A 27,243-nucleotide genomic window follows, 5' to 3' on the forward strand; every position below is an offset into this window, starting at 1 on the left:
CTAAGGCTATAAATCAGCTTAGCTATACTAATAGTGACATTTAAATATTTCATTAACAGTACAATCATTTACTTCTGTCTTATAGAAACAAACGTTATGGCTGTCCGTTGCTTTACTCCTCTGACTTAAAAAACGTACACTCTGCTTAATAAAACCTCAGCATTAAGAAATTCAAGACCTTTTGGTCAAATTTCAACTTCTCAGTGAATAGGAAGTCTGGCTAAAGTGAACCAATGTCTGCTGTGGTAGAAAAAGAATCCAAGATAAAATAGATTTCTCACTTCTTACCTCTGTAATTTTGGACACATCAATTTCTTGATAATCAAATCAGTCTTTATATATGTCTCTAGCGTATCTGTGATCTTTTTTTGTTAAAAGTTTCAAAATGTATGAATGAGTGCTCTAAGCTACAATACTTAATAATAGAGAAAAATTGGAATGCAAATGTTTCATAATAAATAATTGACTAAATTGTTATGATACATATACACAACAAGATCATTTATAACTACAGCCCTTAAAAATTATATGGTATGAAAATATAAACGACTGAGAAAAGTTTCACAATCTACTATAAAGTGAGAAAATAACAGTAGTTTAAAAATAGCATATCCAGTACAATCCATTTTTGCAAAGTAAGTATTCATACACATAAAAGGCAGAATAAATGGAAACACATCAAAATTTTAAAGACGATGTCTCCGGATAGTAAGTATACAGATCATTTTCCTTTTTTTTAATTTGTGTTTTAAAAATTTTTACATTTGGGACCTCATCAAAATAAAAAGCTTCCGTACAGCGAAGGAAACAATCAGCAAAACTAAAAGGCAACCGACATAATGGGAGAAGATATTTGCAAACAACATACCAGATAAAGGGTTATTATCCATAATCTATAAAGAACTTATCAAACTCAACACCCAGAAAACAAATAATCCAGTGAAGAAAAGGGCAAAAGACATGAATAGACACTTCTCCAAAGAAGACATCTATATGGCTAACAGACACATGAAGAAATGCTCAACATCACTCATCATCAGGGAAATACAAATCAAAACCACACTGAGATACCACCTCACCCCTGTCAGAATGGCTAACATTAACAACTCAGGCAACAACAGATGTTGTGAGGATGCAGAGAAAGAGGATCTCTTTTGCATTGTTGGTGGCAATGCAAGCTGGTGCAGCCACTCTGGAAAACAGTATGGAGGTTCCTCAAAAAACTAAAAATAGAACTACCCTACGACCCAGCAATTGCACTACTAGGTATATATCCAAGGGATACAGGTGTGCTGTTTCGAAGGGGCACATGCACCCCAATGTTTATAGCAGCACTATCGACAATAGCCAAAGTATGGAAAGAGCCCAAATGTCCGTGGATGGATGAATGGATAAAGATGTGGTATATATATACAATGGAGTATTACTCAGCAGTCAAAAAGAATGAAATCCTGCCATTTGCAACTATGAGGATGGAACTGGAGGGTATTATGCTACGTGAAATTAGAGAAAGACAAATGTCATATGACACCACTCATATGAGGACTTTAAGAGACAAAACAGATGAACATAAGGGAAGGGAAACAAAAATAATATAAAAAACAGGGAGGGGGACAAAACAGAAGAGAGTCATAAATATGGAGAACAGACTGAAGGTTACAGGAGGGGTTGTGGGAGGGGCGGATGGGCTAAAGGGGTAAGGGGCACTAAGGAATCTACTCCTGAACTCATTGTTGCACTATATGCTAACTAATTTGGATATGAATTGAAAAAATGTATATATAAAAAAAATTGTTCTTACATTCAGTGTGTTTATATATTACATTTATATCAAAATTATTATAATAAAAATTAAAACTATAAAAAGATATTTTATAAACTTTCTAGATTGCATAATAAACACACAATGTGTAGCAATCAAAAATTAGTAGTTTATAAACATTGTGAAAATTACAACACAGATAAACTGAGAGCTGGTGTTTCGGGTTTACCAGGAATGAATAATTAATTCCAAAATCACAGTAACTATTATCTACATAATATATGCTCCTTTAGGAGTACCTATTAGACATTATTTCAATAATATTGTCCTCCTTTAAATACCAGAGGTTAAAAAAATGGGAAAATTACAGTTAAAAGGGTTACATATTTTTTTAAGCTTTGAAATAGTTTTATTTGAAAAAAAATTTTTTAAGCGGTTGCCTACTTAAATAAAACAAATCTAAAACACCAAGAGACTCATCTCAAAATATCTTCAGTAAGTCACAATAAGATTAAAGATTTGTTTTTAACATTCATTTATTTATTTGGAGAGAGAGAGAGAGAGAGAGAGAGGGAGAGAGAGAGAGAGAGAACCCAAAGCAGGCTCCAGTACTGTTAGTGCAAAGCCTGACACATGCCTCAATCCCACGAACTGTGAGATCATCACATGAGCCGAAATTAAGAGTTGGCCGCCCAACCAACTGAGCCACCCAGGTGCCCCAAGTCAAAATAAGATTTAAAAGTTTATTTGTTGGGGTGTCTGGGTGGCTCAGTTGGTTGAGCATCTGCCTCTTGATTTTGTTCAGGTCATTATCCCAGGGTCCTGGGATTGAGCCCCGAGTCAGGCTCCGTGCTGAGTGTGGAGGCTGCTTAATACTCTCCTTAAGATTCTCGCTCTCACTCTCCCTCTGCCCCTCTCCCCCACTTACACGCTCTCTCCCTAAAAAAAATAAAATAAAAATCTTTAAAAAGTAAAAAAAAGTCTATTTGTTAAGGTGAGTGAAATATACATTAGACTAGATTACAGCAAAAACTGTTAACGTATTGAATATACTCTGTAAGACACTAGATAAAGTATAATCTGTCCTCAAGGTGCTTGCTCACGCGTAACATATTTGACATGTGTATTTAAAATGTTATCTAAGAATTTAAATTTGTAAAGGTCAAGGGCAAACCAAACATAGATGCTATAGGATTCATTATAACCTCAGACCTTAAATAAAGATTAAGCAACAAGGAACAAAAAAACAGATCTCACTCTTTGCAAAATAGTCCAGGGCAGGCTATACCAATTAAAGAGTACAATTATTAAAAGATTTAATAATTCATTATAATAAGACTTCCAGCTTCAATCAATATCAATTTAATTTCAGGGGATAACAGTACACTGAATATCATCCAACACAGGTGCCATTTGCCAGGGCACCTTAACCTTGTGATAACTTCTTAAATGTTATGTGAATAGTTTATATTTACATGGGTTTAATACAAAATATATATCAACAAAGATAGTAGACAAGAGACATCAAGTTCTACCTTTAACAATTCTCAAAAAATTATAAACATGTGTGGTTTAGAAAAAGGATAAAGATACAACTTATGTAAAACTCTTACAGTGATGCCTTTCTATAAACTCTCTTAATCAGGCAGTTAGAAAATCAACAGATAAATAAGTTCCTATATTATTTCTTTAGATGTTGTTCATTCACTCTTATCTTTCAACCCCCTCCTATGAACTCCAATTCGATGTCTGAGATTACAGAAGGAATACGATTTTCTGTCTATTTGCTTTCAAAACCCTTTAAATCTGCACTTTATGAATTTTTATTAAGTGGTGTTGAATATTCATTTCGAAGCCAACAGATGATTAATTAAAATCAATTAAATAGAACATATTAAATACTATAATAATATATCAATGAAGTATTCAGTGAATTTTACATTCTGGCACAGTAACAGTGCTTAAATGCAACATTAAAAAAATACAAGTTTATTGTGAAAAATAATTCATATAATGCAGAAGGACATGAAGTAAAAGATAAAAGTCCCCCTCCCCAAACTTCTGCACAGAAAAAAATACTTGAATAACGGCTTTAAACTTCCTAATATTGGTCCAAACCCATAGAATTACAAATTCAAAAAGCTCTGTAAATTCTAAACACGGTGTATTTGAAGAAAACCACACTTGGCCACATCACAGTCAAACTGCTGAAAACCAAGGATAAAGAGAAAAATCTTGAAAACAGCCTGAGAAATGACACAAGAACAACTGGAATGACTTTTCTCCTAAACTGCAAGGAAGGCCCAATATAAGTATAAGAAAGAGAACACTAGTGTAAAGAAAATAGCACACACACAAAAGTACTAAGTATATATGTATTTATTAAAATAAATCATTTTACAAATGATTTACTGTTCTTTCCTTTCTCTCCCTTCACATCAAAAGTTTTTGGAAGGTTTAAACAGTACAGTTTAAGAGTATGCACACCAGGCAAACTACCCGTCCCAGTTTTTGTGTGTGTGTGTGTTTTTAAACATACCCAAATCCGCAGTCATTAAGTGGCAGACTTTGTTTTCAACAAAAACTACTCAAAATCTGGATAACATATTTGTCTTTTTCTTGAAAATTGAGCAGGTAATTAATTCACATTCTTTACTTCTTCAACTACACTCCTTTTAAACGCAGAAACGAAGTAGGTTAAATAAGCAAGACTACAAGCAGAAATAAGGTTAAAGAAGGCGAGGTTAAGAAACTGGGGCCTCGGGCCTCTGCAGGAGGCTTGTTCAGCGGGGGCCCAGCGCACTTACCATTTTTCGGCAAACTCTGGATCACCTTCACCGCCGCCTCAAACCTGGTTTCGTGCACGGATCTCGTGTCCGCCATCTCCAGCCGCCAGCGCCGGCCCCGGTCCCGGTCCCAAGATCTGTCGGCTGGAATCAGGCAGCAGCAGCACCAGCTTTCCCAAGAGCCTGCATGAAACTGGAACATGGAGCGCAGCCGCGGATCAACATGCCCAAAGGGAGGAGGCCCACGCAGCTGGTCAATTCCCCGTTGCCCTGCCCTATCCAGGCCACACAGACCGAGGTGGCCCAGCTCTTTCCTCCTCCCCGGGGCGTGACCTAGACCGAGAAGCCGGCCCCGCGGAGACAGAAAAACAACTCACCGAGAGGAAAAGCATCTCTAGCACAACACGGAGGGACTCCGGCCACCAGCGGTCGCGGAGCCTCTCTCCCACCCACAGGACCCTGGCGGAGCAGCCACACTCCCCATCCCGACAGGGTCCGTGGGTCCGTCCGCGCCCTCCCCAGAGCCCCGCCCCAGAGCCACTAAAGGACCCACTAGCTGCCGCCGCCGCTACCGCGCAGCCGACTCCACCCACTCGCCGCGTCCGAGGAGACGACGCGCGCTGCAGTCGGTCCCCTGAGTAGGGCCAGAGAAGAAGGCAAGGAAGAGAAGTGAGATGTGCCGGGTCCTCGCTATTTTGAACGGGCCGGACCGCCGCGTCTGTGCCAGTGCAGCGGGACTGTGGGAGCACACAGGGAACGCGGGATTGGATCCTTCGCCTGGGCCCAAAGCGTCGGTACCGCTGGGCAAAAAAAGACCCTACCGTCCACAGCTCCTCCTGCCCTCTTAGGTTAAGGTTTGAAGAAGGTGATGGGACATAAGCAAAGGGCTTTAGATCCGGATAGGCTCTGTGCGACATTATGTTCTGCCATTCGAGTTCTGTGACCTAGAGCAAGTTACTTAGCCTTTCCGTTGGCAATTTTACAGTACCCTCAAGGGTAGATGAAAGAATTAGAGATTTTGGATGAAAGTGTTTAGCAATACTTGATCCGCAATACTTTGACAGCTTTAGCCGCCTGGAGCTAAGAACGTCCGAAAGTAATCTAACCAAAGGAGTAGGGAAGATTGCCCGCCACTAGCCTGGGCCGGGTAAGGGAGGGCACCTTCCCCAGCACCACCACTAACATCTTGTCCCTGGGAGCCGGGCATAGCCCAACTTCAGCCCGATTTAATAGGCGGCAGGGGTCGGGGGAGGGGGCATTGAGGAACCAGTACGGATTGTCAACCCTAAAAACGGGTACCGTGGGCCTTCAACTGTCTACCATAACACCTTGCAACCTCAGGCACCTAGAATAGCCCCCAGGCCCAGCGTGGGGAGGACTAATACGGATTTGGGAGATGGAGTCTTGCAGCCAGGAAGTCCTCAAATCGCCAGGGCCTTTCTGAGCTCGGGTTGAGTTAGGCGGGTTACTAGCAGTAATCTAAGCGCAGACGGTAAATTACTCTTCCCTCTGAGCCGCACTGCCGGCATTTACCTTGGCATTGCCGGGCAAGGCCCGTCCGGTATTGTCCCCGACGCCCGCCCCTCGCCCTGCCCCGTGGACTTGTGGGAAATGTAGTCCCCGCCCGCCCCCCCTTCTCTGCGGCGCTTCCGGATACCTCCTTTGGAGGCTGGCGTTCTTCCCTGTTCCGGTTCGGTTTCTCCGTCCCGCAGACTCTCGAGCCGATGCGGCGGAAATCCCGCCTTCGCACTGCGTCGCACTCAGCTGTTTCAAAATGCCACATCCGCTTCCCGCGAGAGGGACCCTCAGTGGTATTTTCAGAGGTGTGCTAACGTGATCGGTGTGACTTGGAGAACGGGGGTGTAATTTTTTTGCTCCTGGTTGCTTACTGACTTTGAGGTCAAGGATGTGAAAGCAAATGTCGTTTAAGTAATAAAGACTACCGCTTTGCTGAGTGCCTGGTGTTTGCCAAGGCAGTGTCACATATTCCAAACGCTATAGGGTGTTTACGAATGAGGAAATGGAGGTCTACGGTAACGGATCTGCCCAAGAACCCACAATTTAGTAAGTAAGCAGAGCCAGGAGTCAGTCCAAAAAACTCTTGCTTTAGATCTTGGACTTTTTCCAGGACACCAAAAGTGTAAGGGACTAGCAATTTTTGTAGTTTACTCAAACTAGGAAAACTACATGTTTTAATAATCTGCTTCCCCTACTCTTTTTTTTTTTATTATATTCTTTTCAAATCCAATCTATTTAGTCATGCATACTTATAAACAGACTTGGGTGTTTATTTCTAATCTAGGACTTCATTTTGACAACTCTTCATGAAATTTATGTAGTAAGCAAATTTACAACATGTTGGTCTTTAGTAAGGATGAATAAGAATTTTCTGTCCGTGATTTATGTCCAATTTCCATTTGCAGGTAGTGTGGATTTCCAATCAAGGAGAATAGCTTAAGGAGAAAGAAAATTGAGATTATTCAGATGAAGGTATTTAAAAGTAGCTCATTCATATAGCTGTGCTGGTTCAGATTTGGTAACTCCTACTGAAACACAATGATGAATATGATGAATTAGTTCCTAAGCCGCCTTCCATTTATGTGAACAACCTATAATTCTACCTAAAATATATAAAAAGGTAAACATTTAAAAATCTAACATAGGTAAAAAGACAAAATGAGAAAAAAAATACCCTTGAGAGTGATTCGGAAATGCCATCTATCATGAATTGAATGTTTGTGTCCCCAAAATTTGTATGTTGAGGCCCTAACCTCAATGTGACTTTATTTGGAGACAGGGTCTGTGATAAAGGTTAAATGAGATCATAAGGGTGGAAATCTAATCTACTAGGGCTAGTGCCCTTACAAGAAGAAGAAGAAACACCATAGCTCTTTCCCTCCACTATATGAGGACATAGCAAAAGGTGGCCACCTGTAAGCCAGGAGGAGAGCTCTCACCAGAAACCAAATTGGCCAGCAACTTGATCTTGGACTCCCCAGCCTCTAGAAGTATGAGAAATAAACTTCCATTGGTTAAGCCACGAAGTGTATGGTATTTTAGTATGACACCCCAAGCAGACAGAGATTCCAGTCATATGTCTAAAAGTCATAGCCAATGCAAAAGAACAGGAAAAAAAAAAGGCATAAACATAAGAAAGAAATTATTATTTTTAGATAAAATTGTCTGTCTAGAAAAATAGCATTGAGTAAACTAAAATACTATTGAAATTGTAAGAGTTGTAGTTTACTCAAACTAGGAAAACTACATGTTTTAATAATCGGTAAGAGTTGAGACGGTGAATAAGATAAAATATTCAAAATCTATAGTTTCCTATTAGAATATTGGAAGACAAAAATCAAGTCCAGACCATTTGCAATGTGAATGGAACTAGAGGGTATTATGCTAAGCGAAATTAGTCAGAGAAAGACAAATATATGACTTTATTCATATGTGGAATTTAAGATAAAAAACAGATGATCATACAGGAAGGGAAGCAAAATTAATATAAAAACAGAGAGGGGGACAAAACGTAAGAGACTCTTAAATATAGAAAACAACAGAGGGTTGCTGGAGGGGTTGTGAGTGGGGGAATGGGCTAAATGGGCAAGGAGCATTAAGGAAGACACTTATTGGAATGAACCACTGGTTTCTACTCTTGAAATCATTATTGCACTATGTGATAACTAACTTGGATGTACATTTAAAAAAAACAATTTTTTTTGTTTAACAAATAAAAATATTTTTTTAAATAAAAAAATCAAGTCCAGATGGATTAAAGACTTAAACATGAAAAGAAAAACTACAAACTTTTAGAAAATAAGACAGTCTTAACTAATGCAACAAGATTAGGTAAAATAAATGAGATATAAGAATCAGGAAAGAAAAAGTAAATATTACATTATTTGCAGGTGATCAGGTGATACGTTATTCACATAGAAAATCTAAGGGAAGCTACTACTATTACAACTAAGAAAGGATTCAGTAAGGTTGTTGAACTTAAGATCAATCAATAATGATGCTTTAAAACAACAGTTATATTACAAAATGTAATAGAAAAAAATATTCACAATAACAATACATTCCAAAGTTCTAAAAACAAAAGATGTTTAACATCTTTTTGGAGAAAAATTCTAAAATTTATCTGGGCATTGAAAGGCCAGAATAAATAGACATATGGTAGTTATATCCAAAATTATAAAGATGAAAATTCTTCCCAAATTATCCATAAGTACAATATAACTCCTTTTACAGTCTCCATAGGACTCTGAAGAACTTTATAAATTAACTAAAAGTCCTACAGAAAAGCCCAGAACAGGTAAGATGATTCTGAAAAGAATGTAATGGAATGTTCCATTAGGCAGGGTGGGCTAACTGCTACCATCAAGTACTGCAGTGTTTCAGAGGCTTAACACAATAATGTTTATCCATCATGCATCTCACAGTCCAATAATAGTGGCAGAAGAGCAAGGGGGAGGATGATTCTGCTCCATTTAGTCTTCCAGGAGTGCAGGATCCTCTGTCTAGTGGCTCCATCATCCCAGAGGACCTCAGAGTCCTCCACTGGATCTCCTACATCCAGCCAGAAGAAGAGGTTATAGGGAGAGGGCATGGAGACTCTCAAGGGAGATTTTTAAGAGCCAGGTCTGGAAGTGGCAAATATTGCTTTCCATCAGCATTTCATTGGTATAATTTAACTTCAATCACAACTGAAAAATTTTTAGGGGCACCTGCATGGCTCAGTCGGTTAAGCAACCCGCTCTTGATTTTGGCTCAGATTATGATCTCACAGTTTGTGAGAGCAAGACCCACGTCAGGCCCTGTGCTGACGGTGCAGAGCCTACTTGGAATTTTCTCTCTGTATCTCCCTCTCTGTCCCTCTCTCTCTCAACATGAATAAATAAACTTCTAAAAAATGGCTGAAAAATTTTAGTATAGGTAAGTTTCTAGAGAAAAAGAAAACTTGGCAAACAAACAACAGTCTCCACCACAGAAGATTGATCCTGCCAAGTGGCATACTTAAGAAGCATTAGCAATAAATAAGTGTGTAATATTGATGGAAGAAAAGCCATTTAGTTTATAGTGGGACAGAATAGAGAACTCAGAGATAGGAATTAAAAATTATTGGAGAAAGTATGAACTATTTAATAAGTAGCAATGGAAAAACTCTATATAGAAACCAAAGAAATGAGATAGATCCTTATTATATACACATAATAAATTCCACACAGATTAAGGATTTAATGTGTAAAGTTCATCTTTAAAGTTATTAGAAGAAAAATAGGACTGCTGCATTACACAACTCCAGGGAGCACCATTCATGCTGTAATGTATATTAATTAGCGCCCCCTGAAGTTGTGCAGCACATTGGTCTTGTTTATGGTTAAGTGTTAAGGAAAGGATTACTTAAGCCCCCGAAATAGAATTACAAAAAGAAAATATGGATACATCTCTAAGTTTAGGCTGCAACAACTAAATGCTATAAACTGGGTGGACAGTAACTTACTTTTCATAATTCTAGAAGATGGGAAGTCCAAGACCAACATGCCATAGAGTGTGGTTCTTGGTGAGGGCCCCCTACCTGGCTTGAAGGTGGCTCTCTTTTTGCTGTATCCTCACATGTCTTTTCCTTGATGTGATATATGTTCCTTGAGAAAGAGAGAGAGAGATCTCTTTCTCTTCATCTTCATATCAGGGCACTGATCTCATCAAGAGAGTCCCAGCCTAATCTAAACCTAATTACTTCCCCAAAGGTCCCACTTCCAAATAGTGTAACACTGAAGAAAAGAGTGTCATTATATTAATTTGGGGTGGTGGATATAAACATTCAATACATAACCATACATTTGACTACATTCAAACTGAAAACTTTGGTATGAAAGAAGATACATATATAAAATTAAAGCATGTTATAGATTTGGAGAGAGTACTTGAACACATGTGTTGAGTGATACAGTCTCCAAATCCATCTTTCTTCTCCTTTGTCTCTGTGGATATTATAAAAAGCCAAAAATTCAATGTCCTTGACTCTCCTACAGCTAAAGGTTTCCATGTGTCACTGATCTGGTTTATGTATATAATAGATGCTGCTCAATAGTGCTTCTTTGAAGGTTTGAAAAAAATTTTTTTAAATGTTTATTTTTGAGAGAGAGAGAGGGAGAGAGAGAGAGTGTGTGAGCGAGGGAGGTGCAGAGAGAGAGGGAGACACAGAATCCAAAGCAGGCTCCAGGCTCTGAGCTGTCAGCACAGAGCCTGATGTGGGGCTCAAACTCATGGACCATGAGATCGTGACCTGAGCTGAAGCCAGACACTTAACTGACTGAGCCACCCAGGCGCCCCCAAAGGTTTTTAATGAGTAAAGATTTAGCTGGAGCGCTCCTTTGCCCTTTTTAGCCTTTGCCTTTTATCCTCATCTGTCTTCTTCCTGAAATGTTGTTGAAATAGATTGAAGTATAGCAGCTATCTTGTCCCAGGTGATGCAAGCCATGTACCAAGGAGGTGAAAGTCAGGAGAGAGAGGAGCCTGGATGCTTGGTAACATCATGAACACCTCCACCAGCCTTGTATGGTCTGTGCAAAATCTCCTGATCCAAGAAAAATATAAATATGTCTTTCTGTAGGGTTTTGGTGCTTGAAACAAAATGGAATTTCTTTTTTTTTTTTTTTTTTTTTATTTTGAGAGAGAGAAAGAGAGAGAGAGGGAGAGAATCCCCTACACGAGTAGAGGAGGGGCAGAGAGAGAGGGCGAGACAGAATCCCAAACAGGCTTCAGACTCTGAGCTGTAAGCACAGAGCCCGATGCAGGGCTCAAACTCACAAGCCATGAGATCATGACCCGAGCCTAAGTTGAAGGCTTAACTGACTGAGTACCACCCAGGTACTCCATAGGCAAAAAACCTTTTGTACAGAAAAAAGAATTCTTACAGTTAATTGAAGGACAAAGGACAAAAACTCAATAGAAAAATGGGTAAGGGAAAAGACTGGCACATAGCAGAAGAGGAGAAATAAAAGGCCAAAAACACAAATGAGAAAATAATCTGTATAGCAGAGAAATGCAAATTAAAACAACAATGAAAAACCATTTTTTATTTATCAGTCCTGCTAATGATCTTATGTCTGATAATATAAAATGCTGGTGAGAATATGAACATATGGAACTCTCATACACTCCTAATGAGAATGTAAATTGATATACCCTACTGGAGACCAATTTGGTATTTTCTATAAAAAATGAAAATATGCATACCTAATAATGAAGCAATTTCCTTTTCTAGCATAAACTCTAGAAAACTTTCACCCGTGTGTGCATGGAGTCAGGTATAAGGATATTCATGAGAGAGCGATTTGTATTATTAAACAGTTTGAAACAGCCAAAGTACCTTCAAATGGAGAATACATAGTGAAATATGGAACATTGGAACAATGAAATACTGTATAGCAATAAAAAGAAATAGACTATATTAGACCATAGGCGTCTCAAGAATATAATGTTAAGTGAAAAAAATCAATTGTTAGAATATATAAAACACACAAAATAGAATTATAAATTATACCAACTTAGCATGTAAAGTTATTGTTCAATAAAAAGAGAAACACTAAATTCATGCTAGTGATTACCTTGGTGGGTAGAGGGACTAGTTATGGTGCATAAAAGGTCAACTTTTTATCCAAATATTTTATTTCCCTTTAAAAAACAAATATGAAAAATGAAATAATTTTTTATGTTTTATAGATTTTACCCAATTGCCCTACATTGTTTATTGAATAATACATCTTTTCCCCCGGATTTGAAAGGCCTCCTTTTAAAATACTAGTTCCCAGGGGTGTCTAGTATTTGGCTCAGGTCATGATCTTGTAGTATGTGAGTTCAAGCCCTACATTGGGCTCTGTACTGACAACTCAGAGACTGGAGCCTGTTTCAGATTCTGTGTCTCCCTCTCTCTCTCTGCCCCTCCCCTGCTTGCACTCTGTCTCTGTCTCTCTCTCAAAATTAAAATAAACATTAAAAATAAAATAGAATACTAGTTCCGACAACTCAACAAGAAAAAACAATCAGATTTTAATATGGGCAGAAGACTTGAATAGACATTTCTCTAAAAAAGATGCAAATGGCCAGTAAACACATTAAGTGATGCTTAACATCACTATCTCATCAGGGAAATGCAAATCAGTTTTTCTTGGTTTATTTTTAGATTTTCCATTTCTTTCCTTTTTTAAAAAAAATAACACTGTTTTTTAAAGTTTATTTTATTTATTTTGAATGAGAGAGTGAGCAGTGGAGGGGCAGAGAGAGAGGGAGAGAGAGTCCTAAGCAGGCTCCATGCTGCCAGGGCAGAGCCCTACATGGGGGGCCCTGAGATCATGACCTGAGCTGAAACCAAGAGTTGGATGCTCAACCAACTGAGCCACCCAGGACCCTGATTTTCTATTTCTTTATTGATTTTTTTCATCTTGTTCACACAGTGCTTTCTTGACTTTCTCCACATCTTTTTTTTTAGTTCTTTGCGTAGTTTTAAGGGTGCTCAGTCAGTTCAGCATCTAACTCTTGACTTCTGCTCAGGTCATGATCCCAGGGTTGTAGAATTGGATTGAGCCTCTCTCGTTGGGGTGTGTGCTGAGCCTGGAGTCTGCTTGAGATTCTCTCTCACTCTCCCTCTGCCTCTCTCCTCTGCTTGTGCTCTCTCTGTCTAAAATAAAAAATCCATCGGTTGTTTTAAAGTCTGTCTAATGTATTTGCCATTAATTAGATCTTTATGAGTGACATTTGCTATTTTGTTTTGATTGAATGGGCCATATTTCCTGTTCTTTGTATGTCTTGTGATTTTGTTGTTGTTGTTTTTGAATACTGGGTATTTGAATCTAATAATGTGATAACTCTGGATATCAGATTCTCCCTTGTCTCCTGGATTTCCTGATTTTTGTTATTGTTTTTTGTTTACTGTCATTGTTTGTTGATTGTTGTAGGGTGCCTCTGTGCTGAGGATGAGCCTGTGGAATGAACTAAATGTCTTCTCAGATCTTCCCTGAGCCTTTCTCTGGACATGTGGTCACCTCTAATTTTTCTTATATTTGCAGTTGTTTTTCAATGTCATAATGTTTAATATCTGGCTCTGGAAAGGGGATAAAAAAACTGAAAATGAAGTGGAGGGTAGGGTGCTAGTCCTTTAAAGTCTCTGGTAATAACTTCAAACAATGGGGAGGGGCTTGCAACCATTGAGAGAGGTGCTACACTTCTCTGATCAAATCAGAGATTAGAGATCTCCTGATCCCTGTATTTGGAGGAGAGGGGGGTTTTTGCCCATTCTGACACCCACAAGCCGTATTCAGGCTGCTCTAGGAATATCTACACATCTGCCTGCCTGCCATGTGGCAGGAGGTGGGGGATGGGTAGCTGCTAATGTGCTAAGTGCTGAAAATGACCAAAAGTAACAGCAATTTTCCTTCACATTTTTTTCAGGAAGTTGCAAACTGTCAATAGACTCTAGAATAGTTACATCAGGCATATTCTGCCAGTGCAGTTGTTGCCTACTTACGTGGGGAGGCAGATTCCTGGTACTTCCTACTCTACCATCTCCCCAGAATCCTCTCGTGAACACTCACTTTTAAACTGATGGTGTGCTGGGGCGCCTGGGTGGCTCATTCGGTAAGTTTCTGACTTCAGGTCAGGTTATGATCTCATGGTTTGTGGCTTCAAGCCCTGTGTCAGGCTCTGTGCTGACAATCCAGAGCCTGGAGCCTGCTTGGGATTCTGTGTCTCCCTGTCTCTCTCTCTCTGCCCCTCCCCCACTCACGCTCTGTCTCTCTTTCAAAAATAAATAAACGTTAAAAAAAACACAAAAAACCTGGTGGTGTGCTGAGTAGTTTATGGTAATCTTATTTACTACTCTCAAAATACAGAAATTAACAAGGTTTATACAACTTCCCCAGAGTCTCACAGCTGGTGGGTGGTCAAGGTTGTATTAAAAAAAATTTTTTTTAATGTTTATTCATTTTTTTAAATGTTTATTCATTTTGAACACATGCAGGGAAGGGGTAGAGAGAGAGGGAGACACAGAATTGGAAGCAGGCTCCAGGCTCTGAGCTTTCAGCACAGACTCCGACATGGGGCTTGAACCCACAAACCGTGAGATCGTGACCTGAGCCGTAGTTGGATGCTTAACCAACTGAGCCACCCAGATGCTCCAGTTAAGGTTATATTTAAAACAAACGAAGGAAGGTACTTCCAAAACAGCAGAATATGAACCTTCAAAACCTGCTCCTACATAAAAGCAATGAGAACACCAGCAAAATTTTAAAAAAATAACTTTTACCTAAACTCTGGAAATTATAACTATTAAAAATTAACTCTGGGAGGCGCCTGGGTGGCTCAGGTGGTTAAGCGTCCATCATCAGCTCAGGTCATGATCTCTCGGTTCTTGAGTTCAAGCTCCACATCAGGCTCTGTGCTGACAGCTCAGAGCCTGGAGCCTGCTTTGGATTCTGTGTCTCCCTCTCTCTCTGCCCCACCTCAGCTTGCACTCTGTCTCTCTCTTGTCTCTCAAAAATAAATAAATGTTAAAAAAAAAATTTTTTTAATTAACTCTGGAAATCAAGGAGAATTGATTCAGGAAAACAGCTGAATCCAAGTAAGAACAGCAAGCTTTGTAGTGTTTGAACTTGTCTTCTTTACACTCCTCTCTTTCTGGCTCTGCAGTAGACTTGAAAAGGAACTGTCTTACAGTCATAGTTCTTTGAAAAGCATCATCCTAGCAGCCTCTTGAGGGGGAAGAACAGGTGGGGAAAGTCCCCGAAAGTCTGATCCCCAGAGAATTATCACTATTTGACCTTGCTGGCAGCTCCCTGGAAAAACCCCATTCTCAGGGCTTATCTTTCACTTGACTTGAAACTCACTGGCACCAACAATCCTAGCCTCAAGTCATTTATCAAACACCAATCAGTTGTGAAGTTTGGGGGTTTTTTTTTGGTTTGTTTTTATTTTTTTTTAATGTTTTATTTTTGAGAGAGAGAGAGAGAGAGAATGCCATTGCAATGGCTGTGGCAGCAATAACATTTGGGGCAAATAAAAGGTTGAATCAAAAACATAAAAGGAAAATCTGGAGAATGAAATGTCCAGAGAGAGTTTTGAAAAGCAGCAACATGGGGGCGCCTGGGTGGCTCAGTAGGTTAAGCGGCCGACCGGCTCAGGTCATGATCTCACGGTCAGTGAGTTCGAGCCCTGCATCGGGCTCTGTGCTGACAGCTCAGAGCCTGGAGCCTGTTTCAGATTTTGTGTCTCCCTCTCTCTGACCCTCCCCCGTTCATGCTCTGTCTCAAAAATAAATAAACGTTAAAAAAAATAATAATTAAAAAAAAAAAAGAAAAGCAGCAACATGTATTTTTGGAAATCCAATTTTTGTTAATGTTTATTTATCTTTGAGAGAGAGAACGCAAGTCAGGGAGGGGCAGAGAGAGGGAGACACAAAATCTGAAGGAGACTGCAGGCTCTGAGCTGTCAGCACATAGTGTGACATGGGGCTCAAACCCACTAACTGTGAGATCATGACCTGAGCCCAAGTCTGACGCCTAACTGACTGAGCCACCCAGGTGCTCCTATTTTGGGAAATCTAGAATACCACAAATATATGCAGAGTTGTGCATGTACCCAGGAGACACTGAGACACCAAGTAGATACTTCGGTGGCCACAAATGACAAAGAATACAGACATTACAGAATTAGCTCAGAAAAATTATTAAACCAAAAACCAAATGACAACAACAAACAGGAACAGCATCAAATCCTGGGTAGAAACCCAGATGTTCTTGCCCCATGCTGCACATGGTAGTCTTGGATAGCACCCAGGGCTACATGTATATGTATTGCAAAATTTTTCCCAGTTGTAGTGAACACTTTTAGCTATTATTTTCTTTGATTACTACTTTCTCTGGAAGAGAGATCACCAATCTCAGGGTGTTCAAATAATTATGCTAATAGCTGTTTGAACATGTGTCCATTGCCAAAGCTAATGATTGGAAAGAAGAGCCAATTCCAGTTGGACTACTCAGATTTTCTTTTTGAGGAATATGAGTTTGGAACTTAGGGATTTGAGCTGAGGATGGGATTCTGGAATGGTGGAGATGAAAAACTTGGGTGCCCAAATTTGCCATGCTTTCCACCATTTAGAAAGGGCAGCAAAAGCAAAACAAAACAAAACAAAACCTTTGCAAAGAAAACAGGGTGCTAAATGAGAATGCTGCATGGGTTCCTGATGGCCTTCTAAATGACTGATTGCATTTGTAGTTTTGAGTTCTGTGAATGAGCCTGATTTTTCATAATGAAAATATTTTCTTCTTGGGGCGCCTGGGTGGCTCAGTCGGTTGAGCGTCCGACTTCGCCTCAGGTCATGATCTCGCAGTCTGTGAGTTTGAGCCCCGTGTCGGGCTCTGTGCGGACAGCTCAGAGTGTAGAGCCTGCTTCTGATTCTCTCTCCCTCTGTCTCTCTGCCCCTCTTGCATTCATGCTGTGTCTCTCTCCCTGTCAGAAATAAATAAACATTAAAAAAATATTTTCTTCTTTTTCCGTTTTCCCCTTTTGTCTTTTTCCTTCTTATGCTACCTTGGGTTTTGTTTTCTGTAACTTCCAACTAAGGAAATCTAACTTTACATGGGTTGTCATCTGTCTTTAGAACTTTTATTTTATTTATTTATTTATTTATTTTTTTAAATTTATTTTTGGGACAGAGAGAGAGACAGAGCATGAACGGGGGAGGGGCAGAGAGAGAGGCAGACACAGAATCGGAAACAGGCTCCAGGCTCCGAGCCATCAGCCCAGAGCCTGACGCGGGGCTCGAACTCACGGACAGCGAGATCATGACCTGGCTGAAGTCGGACGCTCAACCGACTGCGCCACCCAGGCGCCCCTAGAACTTTTAAATTATTATTTTGTTCATTTGTCAGGGAAAGAGAAATTCCCCTAGGTATTTCCAACACTACGGGATTTATAAAACCGTTGGAAGGGTTGGAGGGACAAAGTTCAGGGTAGGGCCATTACTAGCTAGTTCACTGCAAAGTTCAAAGAATGAGATACTTGTTATTGCTGGTGAGGTCAACTGTTCCCAAAACAGTTCTGATTGTCACAAATGCCTGCAGCATCTTATTGAGGTGGAAAATGGGAGGTGGAGGAGGATGTGTTGATTCAGCAGCTTCCAAAATTAACAAGTGATTAATTCATTCAAGCCATGCTAGAAATATCACAGCTTCTGGAAAAGAAGAAAAAACAACATGAGATTTCACTTAAAAACTATATTTTTTCCTGTAGGACTCCAGGCACTTTGCATTTTTAGCCACTGTTAATTTTTAATTATTTCACGATGACAGCTTGTTCCCCACTAAAACAACATTGGCATTTTGCGATGGCTTGACTTAATGTGTCTGAGGGAGATCTTTCCCCGCCATGTTAAAGGAATAATCACACTTGCTTGAATACTAGCCTATAGGTCTGGCCTGCTACAAATATGACTCTATATTAAAGGATTTCCACAACCAATTATAATAAAATTTGAAGGAGAGTTTACAATTCCTTCTATATCCTGAAATTCTCTTGTCTTCTGTGGGCCTTGCTAAACCGTTTGAACAGATCATTCCATTAACCCTCCTTCTCTGGGGATTCCTGGATGGTATCGTTAATTTGACGAGAAGCAAAGAGAGGTAATAATTGAGGGTTGTAGACTCCTAGAATGTCAGTTAATCCTAGAATGTCCTGTAACGGACTAAATTGTGTTCCCTGCAAAATTCATATCATATATTGAAGTCAAAACCTCAAGTACCTTAGAGTGTGAATATATTTGGAGATGGGCCTTTAAATAGGTAATTAAGGTGAAATGAGGTCAGAGGACATGACCCTAATCTAACATGACCGGTGTCCTTATCAAAAGACAACATTAGGATATAGACACTAGGGAAAAGGCCCTGTATGAGGACATAGTGAGAAGATGACCATCTACAGGCTAAGGAGAGGGGCTTTCGGAGAAACCACACCTGCTGACACTTTGATTTCTTGCCTCCAGAGCTTTGAGAAAATAAAATTCTGTTGTTTAAGCCACTCAGTGTGTGGTATTTTGTTTTGGTAGCCTGAGCAGACTAATACATCCTCCCCCCTTCTTTTTGGTAGAGAACATGATCATGTCACATAGTGGTGGTGGATGAGGACAGCAGGGAATTGGGGGGAGGACCCTGGTTGCCTTGACTCCTTGTTTCTTTCCATTATACCACATTTCTAGTCTATATTCTGGTTTGTTGACCACACACTTCCAATTTAGTATCCTGAGATACAATGTAGTGCATTAACTTTTCAGAAGTCTGAGATTCATTAGGTATGCAGTGTCACTTGTGTCCCAGATAACAAGGGAAGCAATCATGTACCCAGATAGTCAAAATTATTATTTCCTGGGACATCTCTTAATCCTTCTGAACTAAGGTCTTTATGATCATCAGCAATCTGCTATTTCAAAGTTGAATATATGAAATTTCAATTTATCCCCATGCACATGTGCAGAATTTGCAGTTACAAACTGTTTTCCATTACCAAAATGATTATCTTGACTAGATATCCATGATTTTCTGCTTGAGCCTCAGTATACATCATTTAGTTTAATAGAAACACTTTTATTCTCTATTCTGTTGGGATTTCTTTGGGAGACATTTCATTTTAATTTATTTGAACAAAACCCACAGAAAAATGCTAAATCAGTAAATTGTTTAAAGATGCACATTTTGGGAGAGAAGCTGGACTCGAAAGGTTTCATGATGTTCATAATTTAGTGTCACCATGTCTACTTGCAATTTTTAATGTTAATTCTTGGCTGTTTAGTCACCTTTGTAACTTGGAAAAGAAAGTTGTCTCCTCTTTTTTTGGGGGGGGGTTGTATCATTTTTTATCATATCAAAACAAGCAAAAATATGTAATTTTTTCCTTCTTTAATATTTGAAGCAAGGGATTTTTCATCTGCCTGTACTTTTTCGGGTCAGTTTAGTTAGATATAATTTAGTTACAATAAAACTCACGGATTTTAAGTGTGCAATTCAATAAAGTTTGAGAAGTGCATTTAGTCATGTAAGCCTCACTACCATCATGATCTAGGACATTTCTATCACCTCTAAAAGTTTACTTGTGTCTGTTTGGAGTCTGGTCTCTGGCAAAGCTTGATCTGATTTCTATCACTGAAGCTTTGCCATTTTTAAAATTTCATATAAATGAAATAGTACAATATGTAGTCATATGTGTATCTGTTTTCTTTAAAAAATTTTTTTTTAAATGCTTATTTACTTTGAGGGAGAGAGGAAGTGTGTGTATGAGAGGGGGAGGGACAGAGAGAGAAAAATAATCCTCAGCAGGCTCCCCTATTCGGAGCTTGATCCCATGAACCACAAGACCATGACCTGAGCCAAGATCAAGGTGACGCCCAACCTACTGGGCCACCCAGGCGCCCCTGTGTCTGTCTGCTTTTGCTTAGCAAATTGCATTTGAGATCCATCCATGATTTTGTGTTATGTTCCATTATGTTACATTACGTTACATTTTGTTGCTGAATAGTATTCTATTGTTTGTTTATCCATAGCTGTTTGAAGGACATTTGAGTCATTCCCAGCTTTTATACAGCTACCATAAACATTTACATCGTGGTTCTTGTGTGAACATAAATTTTCATTTCTCTTGGGTAGATACCTACCAGAAGGATTACGAGGTTATATACTAGGTATATGTTTGGCTTTATAAGAAAGTGCTACACTGCTTTCCAAAGTGGCTGTAGCAGTTTGCAGCCAATAACATATGACAGTCCAATTACTCTACATTCTCACTAGCATTTGCTTTTGTCAGGATTTTTTTTTTTTAATGTTTGTTCATTTATTTATTTATTTAGAGGCTGGGGAGGGACAGAGAGGAGACAGAATTCCGAAAAGGCCCCACTCTTTTAGTGAGGAGACTGATGTTGGGTTCCATCTCACAAACTGAGATCCTGACCTGAGCCCAAATCACTAGTTAGATGCTCAACCAAGTAAGCCACCAGGCCCCTCAGGATTTTTTTTTTTTTTTTTTTAATTTTAGCTATTCTAATGGGTGTGTGGTGTAGTCTTTTAAAATTTATACTCCAGCCAGGTGGAGTGGAGTATTATCTTATTATGGCTTTAATTTTCATTTACTTGATGGATAATGAGTTGCATACCTTTTTTTCATATATTTATTGGCCATTTGTGAAATGTAGTTGTCTTCTTTTGTCCATTTTTTATTGGCTTGTCTTTTTTTTTTTAATTTTTTTTTCAACGTTTATTTATTTTTGGGACAGAGAGAGACAGAGCATGAACGGGGGAGGGACAGAGAGAGGGAGACACAGAATCGGAAACAGGCTCCAGGCTCTGAGCCATCAGCCCAGAGCCTGACGCGGGGCTCGAACTCACGGACCGTGAGATCGTGACCTGGTTAAAGTCGGACGCTTAACCGACTGCGCCACCCAGGCGCCCCAAGGCTTGTCTTTTTTTAAATTGACTTGGGGGAATTTTTAAAAATTATATTCTCGGTATGAGTCCTTCGTCAAACATTTATGTTGTGGCTTATCTTTTCACTTTCTTCAAAAAAAATTTTTTTTAAATGTTTGTTCATTTTGGAGGGAGGGAGGGAGGGAGAGATAGAGCATCAGCAGGGGAGGGGCAGAGAGAGAGGGAGACATAGAATCTGAAGCAAGCCCCAGGCTCTGAGCTGTCAACACAGAGTCTGATGTGGGGCTTGAACCCACAAACTGTGGGATCATGAACTGAGCTGAAGTCAGACATTCAACCGACCGAGCCACTTAGGCACCCCTTCACTTTCTTAATACTATTTTTTAATGAGCAGAGCGTTTTAACTTTAATGATGGCTATAGTAGGCTGATTAATGGACTTCCATAGATGTCTGTGTCCTAATCCCTGGAAACTATGAGTATGTTACCTCACATGGCAAAGGGGACTTTGCAAACATAATCAGGTTAAGGATCTTGAGCTGGGGAGATTATCCTAGATTACCCATACCCTGGGATGTATGTAGTCACAGGGTCCTTATAAGAGGGAGTGATGATGGTCAGAGTCAGAAAGGAGGAGATCTTTCTATAGAAGCAAAGTCAGAGAGAGATTTGATGATGCTTTTTTCTGAGTTGAAGATTGAAGAAAGGACCATGAGCCAAGGAATGCAGGTAGCTTCTAGACATGGAAAAGGCAAGGAAATGTATTCTCTGGAGTCTCCAAAAGGAACAAAGCCCCATTAACACCTTAATTTTAGTTGACTGTGACTTTGACCTCCAGAGCTACAATGATTATAGATTAGTGTTGCTTTAAGTCACTAAATTTGTTGTAATTTGTTACATAAACATTGGAAATGAATGCAATGGCTTACCTTTTCACTTTATTAAAAAGCAACTTATCAAATTTTTTTCTTTATTTTTTAGTGCTTATTGTATACTGGTTAACATTTGCCTACCCCGTGCTTGTGAAGTTATTCTATGTTTTCTTGCAGAAGCTTTATTGCATTACCTTTTACATTTGGACCTATGATATATCCTGAATAAATTTTGGAGTATGGTGTGAAGTAGGGTCAATGTTCATTAAAAAAAAAATACCCCACAAATATCCAATGGCTCTAGCACGGGTACTGGGAAAATAGAATTCTTTCCCTCCTTGAATTGCATTGGCATTTTTGTCATTAATCCACTTTCTGTATCTGTTCCAAAGAGTTGTCTATTCTTACATCAAGCCCACACTGTCTTAATTTCTGTAGCTTTATAGTAAACCTTGAAATTTGGTAGTGTGATTCTTCTACTTTAGTTTTGTCTTGGCTATACTTGGGTCTTTGCATTTCTAGATAGATTTTAGAATCACCTTGTCAATTTTTACAAAGCTGTTAGGATTTTGAATAGGGTTGTACAAGGTAAGCTGTTCTGGTACAGAAATTTAGATCCTTTAATTCTGCTAAATTTTATTCTATTGAATCTTTGCGTATATATTTTTTCTGGCTTATCTGTTAATAACTGTGACTTTGTAATATTTATAACTTAATGTAAATTTATGATAGTAACATGTGCTTGTGGTATAGAATCATATTTGCTTAGTTTAGTGGAGGGAAAAACGGTTTTGAAACTGTGGGTCATGAAATCAATTAGGGGTCCTTGTATCATATTTAGTTTTATAAAACTTTTAATTTTGTTTTTAAATTTATTTTTCATTTTATTTTATTAAAAATTTTTTTATTTTTTAATTTTTAAAATTTTTTATAAAGCCAATGATAACCAAGGAAATTTCAGTATTTCTTTTTTTTTTTTTTTAATGTTTATTTTTGACAGAGAGAGAGAGAGAGAGCGCGCATGGGCAGGGGAGGGGCAGAGAGCAAGAGGGAGACACAGAAACAGAAACAGGCTCCAGGCTCTGAGCTGTATGCACAGAGCCCGATGGGGGGCTGGAACTCAGAGACTGCGAGATCATGACCTGAGCTGAAGTCGGGCGCTCAAACTACTGAGCCACCCAGGCGTCCCTGTTAAAATCTCTTCACCTTTGTAAGCTGAAATTTCCGTATTTGGGGGGTGCCTGTGTGGCTTAGTTGGTTAAGTGCCAGACTCTTGATTTATGCTCAAGTTATGATCTCACTCTTTGTGGGTTCGAGGTTCACATCGGGCTCTGCACTGACAGTGCCAACCTGCTTGAGATTCTTTCTTTCTCTCTCTGCCCCTCTCCTCTTCAAAAATAAATAAGCATTAAAAAAAAAGAATATATCACCTTTCAGTAGCTTGTATAAAATATCTGGATTAATGAAATTATTAAAGAAAGACTATTATGTCTATTCCAGATAATTATGGAGAGTAAGCCATTTATTGATTTATCTACCTGGGAATCTTCTATTGGGAATCTGGTGGCTGGGAGTAGTTCTCTTTTTCACGTAGGAGACTTAAGTTTTTCCTTTTACAGGTTGGACATTTTATGGCCCTTAGTAAAGGTAATATTCAATAAATACAGATTGATGGGCCAATTTTTAAAAATTTAATGGAGTCATGTTATTATTCCTATAGTTGTTGTGATTGGGAATGACCTAGTGGAGAGCTGAAAATTGGAGTTTTGTATGATCTTTAAATTAGTTTCCTCTTTGGCCTTTGGACAACACTTTGGACAACTCGTTTAAATCAAAAGCATATTCTTGTTGAAATGAAAAGCTTGAAATACAGGGCCTTTTACACTATTACAAAGCAGTTGATAAAGATGACAAAATGATTTTACCCAACGTAGAAACGCTTCCGTAACTTCAAAAATGTAGGGAGATACTTGCAATGAAGAGGCAGAGAAAAAGCGATTGGCACAGGATACCGTTGAAATTATGTGTATTTATTTATTTAAAAAAATTTTTCATGTTTATTTGTTTTTGACAGAGAGGGAGAGAGACAGAGCATGAGTGGGGGAGGGGCAGAGAAAGGGAGACACGGAATCTGAAATAGGCTCCAGGCTCTGAGCTGCCAGCACAGGCCCCCGACGTGGGGCTCGGACTCACAGACCTTGAGATCATGACCTGAGCCGAAGTCGGAGGCTCAACCGACTGAGTCACCCAGGCGCCCCATGTGTATTTATTTTTAAATTGTGAGTCTTTACAGTACGGAGTATACTTCTTTAACTCATACCCCCAATGTTTAGTACATTGCTTGGTGCAGCGCTGTCGATTAATAAATGTTTGCTAAATTTTGGAGGAAGGTTAGAAAGTAAAGCCAGAGTCGCCTTATATCTGAAAAAAAAAAAAAAGAAAAAGGAAGTAAAGATTTGGCTTTCTTCATATTCTAACCCTTTTTAATCCTACATCAGAACTGGTATCTCTGGTTCACTAACATTTCTTAATCAACAAAATTCTGCCAACTTTCGCAGCTTTCTTGAGGAAAGGATTTTATTTTCTAGAATCACCCTGTGGCGCCCTCTGCCGGAGTTGTCAGGAAACTTCGCACTTAAGTCCCTTCCCTGGGTTTTCATTTACGTTCCTCCCCGTTCTTTTTTCGGAGGCTCCCCTACACGCATGCGCTTTTGATGAAGCGCTTAGGCTGTGACAGACTACAATTCCCAGAAGACCATGCCAAAGAAAAACAAATCTCGTGGTCGCGGGGAGGAGGAGGGAAAGACAGGAAGGCTCGCGAGAGAACGTGTTTGAGGCGGCTGCGTGAAGTGGGTGGAGCGGGGTGGAGAGAGTGAGGAGGAAGAGGAGGAGGTGCCGTCCCACAATACCAGGCGGGAGGGCGGTAGGCGGTTTGTATCCGGGCTGTGAGGTGCTCGGCGCCTCCGCGGACCTTGCTGCCTCTGTCTCTTTAACGCGAGAGGAAGCGATGCAGAGGGGTGGAAAATGGCAGAGCTGCAGATGTTACTAGAGGAGGAGATCCCGTCTGGCAAGAGGGCGCTGATAGAGAGTTACCAGAATCTGACCCGGGTGGCGGACTACTGTGAAAACAACTACATACAGGTGAGGAGCGCGGGCGGGCGGACGGGCGCTGGCCCGCCGGGCCGAGGATCCGCCGCCTGTCGCCCGAGTGACCAGCCCACTGGGCGGGGTGGGGAACTGCCCTAACCTCAGCGGCTGCCTCAGCCTCACCCTCAACCCCAACCCCAGCCCCAGCCCCCAGCCCCCAGCCGGGGAGAGCCAGTGGCCAGGCTGTGGGAGTCGGGCTGAGATACAGGAAGTGGCTGTGGTGGTTGAAACCGATAGAAGGGGAGAGAGAAAATGGGCGAGGGAGCCCGGAGCTCGCCGCCGCAGCAGCCCGGCGTCCCCCTGCTGTCCGCCTCCTTTCGGGCTGGGCCCCCCGGGTCGCGCTGCCCCCCCCCCCCCCCCCTTCGGCAGCCTTCTATTCGCCGGGCTTCTGTCCGGGAGAGCCAGCTGCCTCTCCGTCCGAGAGGGGTCTAGGACGGAGAGAGAGGAGAGGAAAGGGCAGGGACGAGGCGCGGGGAGGAGCAGCAGAAGGGGGAGGAAAAGCGGGGTGTGTGTCGGGGGAGGGCGGGGTGGGGGCGATTATGTCAGTTTAACCTAGAGGGTGTGTCTTTTATTTATTTATTTTTTAAAAAATTTGTCATGAGTCACATTACACAGACCTCCCCGAGGAGAGGAGGAAACGGGTGGGAAGTGAGGGAAGGCGTATAGTATAAGAGAAGTTAATCTCAAAATTCCTTTAATTGAAGGTTTGTGAATTTGCCTGGCTGTCCGTTTTCAAGTCGGGTTTTTCCACCCTCTCCTCATTTTCACTTCCATCCCACTATAAGGTATTCTAGAGGTTGTTATGATTGTCGTTATTATAAAACGTAAATTATTCTTAACTACTTGGAAAAATGTCTTACTCTCTCTTCCCCAAAAGTTCTTGAACTGTTGGCTTTATAAGTAACTTAAAATAGAGTGGTGTAACCGCCGGTTGCGTTTTCTGAGGTTTCTCTTTTTCCGACCAAAGTAAATGCATAGAATATGAATCCAAGTAGATTGCCGAATATATTTAGTCTTAGAGTCGTAATGTAAAGTGTTATTGTAAATTTATTAGGAGATTCTTGGGGTCTTATTTATGACAGATTTTCGTTTGTTTTTATTTTAATGATTGAAAGTGATTTATGTTGTAGTTTGGTTTGTAGATCTTTAAGTGGGTAAACCAACAGTTTGCTATAGAAGCAGATAACCAGTAGAGTCCTTTGTATCAATATAATGGCATCAGAAATTCGCTTGCTAGTTTAAGGCATAACCCAAACGTACTTTGAAAGATTAGGGTTATTGTAATTCAGAACCAAAGTATTTATAGAAATGCCTCCCATGTGATTATCATTTTTAAGAACCAACAGTTTCTGGGTTGGCAAATGCTTTTCTTTATTTTTAGAAGGAGATACTGTTTTCAGGATATTTTGAATAATTCTCAATTTCGGTATTAGTAACATTGTATCCTCAGCAGCACCAGTAGGAATTTATCTCATAAACTTTTTCAAGCTTTTACTTTAGGAGTTGTAAATAAACTTGTTGAATGCCCACCATGTCTACTGTATTGCTTGCTTTTGTAAACTTTGTAGTTAGTCTTTAAAAAAAACTCTAAAATCTAAAGAAATGTGGATATAGTTTTGAAATAGAAAAGTTATAGTTTATCGATATTAAAATATACAACTTTTATTCAGCTTAACCCGAAAAGCCTAAAAATTGAGGTGAATCTCAGTTTGCTGAAGGTTCTAAAGATTTTGAAAGTCAAACGCAAAGCACAGGAAGTTAATTTGCCCCGAATCCAGAGAAGTCATTTCTTTGTAGAAGTCGGTAAATAAGTACTTCATAAAGGGGTGGCTACTTTTGTTTTGCGTGTTGGGAAATCTGACAAATATATGGTGTGGTAACTGCTATGTGTTGGCAAATACAAACGTGTTTTAACTTGTCTGTTGACTACTGTTTTTTCAGGTAGTTGTGTGCCCTAGGCTTTTATTTTTTTGTTTATTTTTCCTCTGTGACCCCTTTCTTCTTCCCCTTCTGTCACCATCACGTAACTGAAGCACTTTTTAAACTTCGTTGGTAGTATTGCTAGTTAGATAAGTCATATTTCTTCTGCAGTCTTTTTTAAACTTGCTAGTTCCATGCTGCCAAGAGCCACTGCTAGTGGCCCCAAGTTGTTTTTGGTGGTCCTAAACTTGATACCAGTGAGGTACCAGTGGGGCTGGGGGGGGGGGGGGG

General features: G+C 40.0%; 2 protein-coding genes and 1 long non-coding RNA gene across 21 annotated transcripts in view; 2 read left to right on the forward strand and 1 right to left on the reverse strand.

Annotated features, from left to right (window-relative positions):
• The window catches only part of ACBD5 (acyl-CoA binding domain containing 5), a 46,276-nt gene extending 40,136 nt beyond the window's left edge, over positions 1-6,140 (reverse strand). For 3 of the 5 annotated variants that reach the window (XR_002084627.2, XR_002084626.2, XM_019465285.2), the window contains exons 1-2: positions 4,926-5,060; positions 4,570-4,741 (exon numbers count right to left, since the gene is read on the reverse strand). Coding sequence is in view for 1 of the 5 variants with exons in the window: in XM_019465285.2 (XP_019320830.2) it covers positions 4,570-4,741; positions 4,926-4,940 (187 nt within the window). In the remaining 4 variants the exon portion in view is untranslated. Of the gene's footprint in view, positions 1-4,569; positions 4,742-4,925; positions 5,074-6,081 lie in introns of those variants that run through there. The other 2 variants (XR_002084628.2, XR_002084629.2) reach the window with 2 other exon arrangements.
• A 10-nt stretch (positions 6,141-6,150) lies between these two features.
• Positions 6,151-7,586, forward strand: LOC128774919 (uncharacterized). The gene is made up of 2 exons (XR_008419424.1): positions 6,151-6,371; positions 6,972-7,586. It is a non-coding gene; the product is annotated as an uncharacterized LOC128774919 (long non-coding RNA).
• Positions 7,587-24,755: 17,169 nt separating this feature from the next.
• ABI1 (abl interactor 1) overlaps positions 24,756-27,243 on the forward strand; it is a 128,262-nt gene continuing 125,774 nt past the window's right edge. For 8 of the 15 annotated variants that reach the window (XM_053895368.1, XM_053895369.1, XM_053895367.1 and 5 more), the window contains exon 1: positions 24,757-25,026. In XM_053895368.1, the coding sequence (XP_053751343.1) occupies positions 24,910-25,026 (117 nt within the window). In that variant the 5' untranslated portion in view covers positions 24,757-24,909. Of the gene's footprint in view, positions 25,027-27,243 lie in introns of all 15 variants that reach the window. The other 7 variants (XM_053895363.1, XM_053895364.1, XM_053895365.1 and 4 more) reach the window with 3 other exon arrangements.

The sequence above is a fragment of the Panthera pardus genome, unplaced genomic scaffold (genome assembly GCF_024362965.1).
Source record: "Panthera pardus isolate Hobbes unplaced genomic scaffold, ASM2436296v1 HiC_scaffold_6, whole genome shotgun sequence".
Classification (NCBI taxonomy): Eukaryota; Metazoa; Chordata; class Mammalia; order Carnivora; family Felidae; genus Panthera; species Panthera pardus.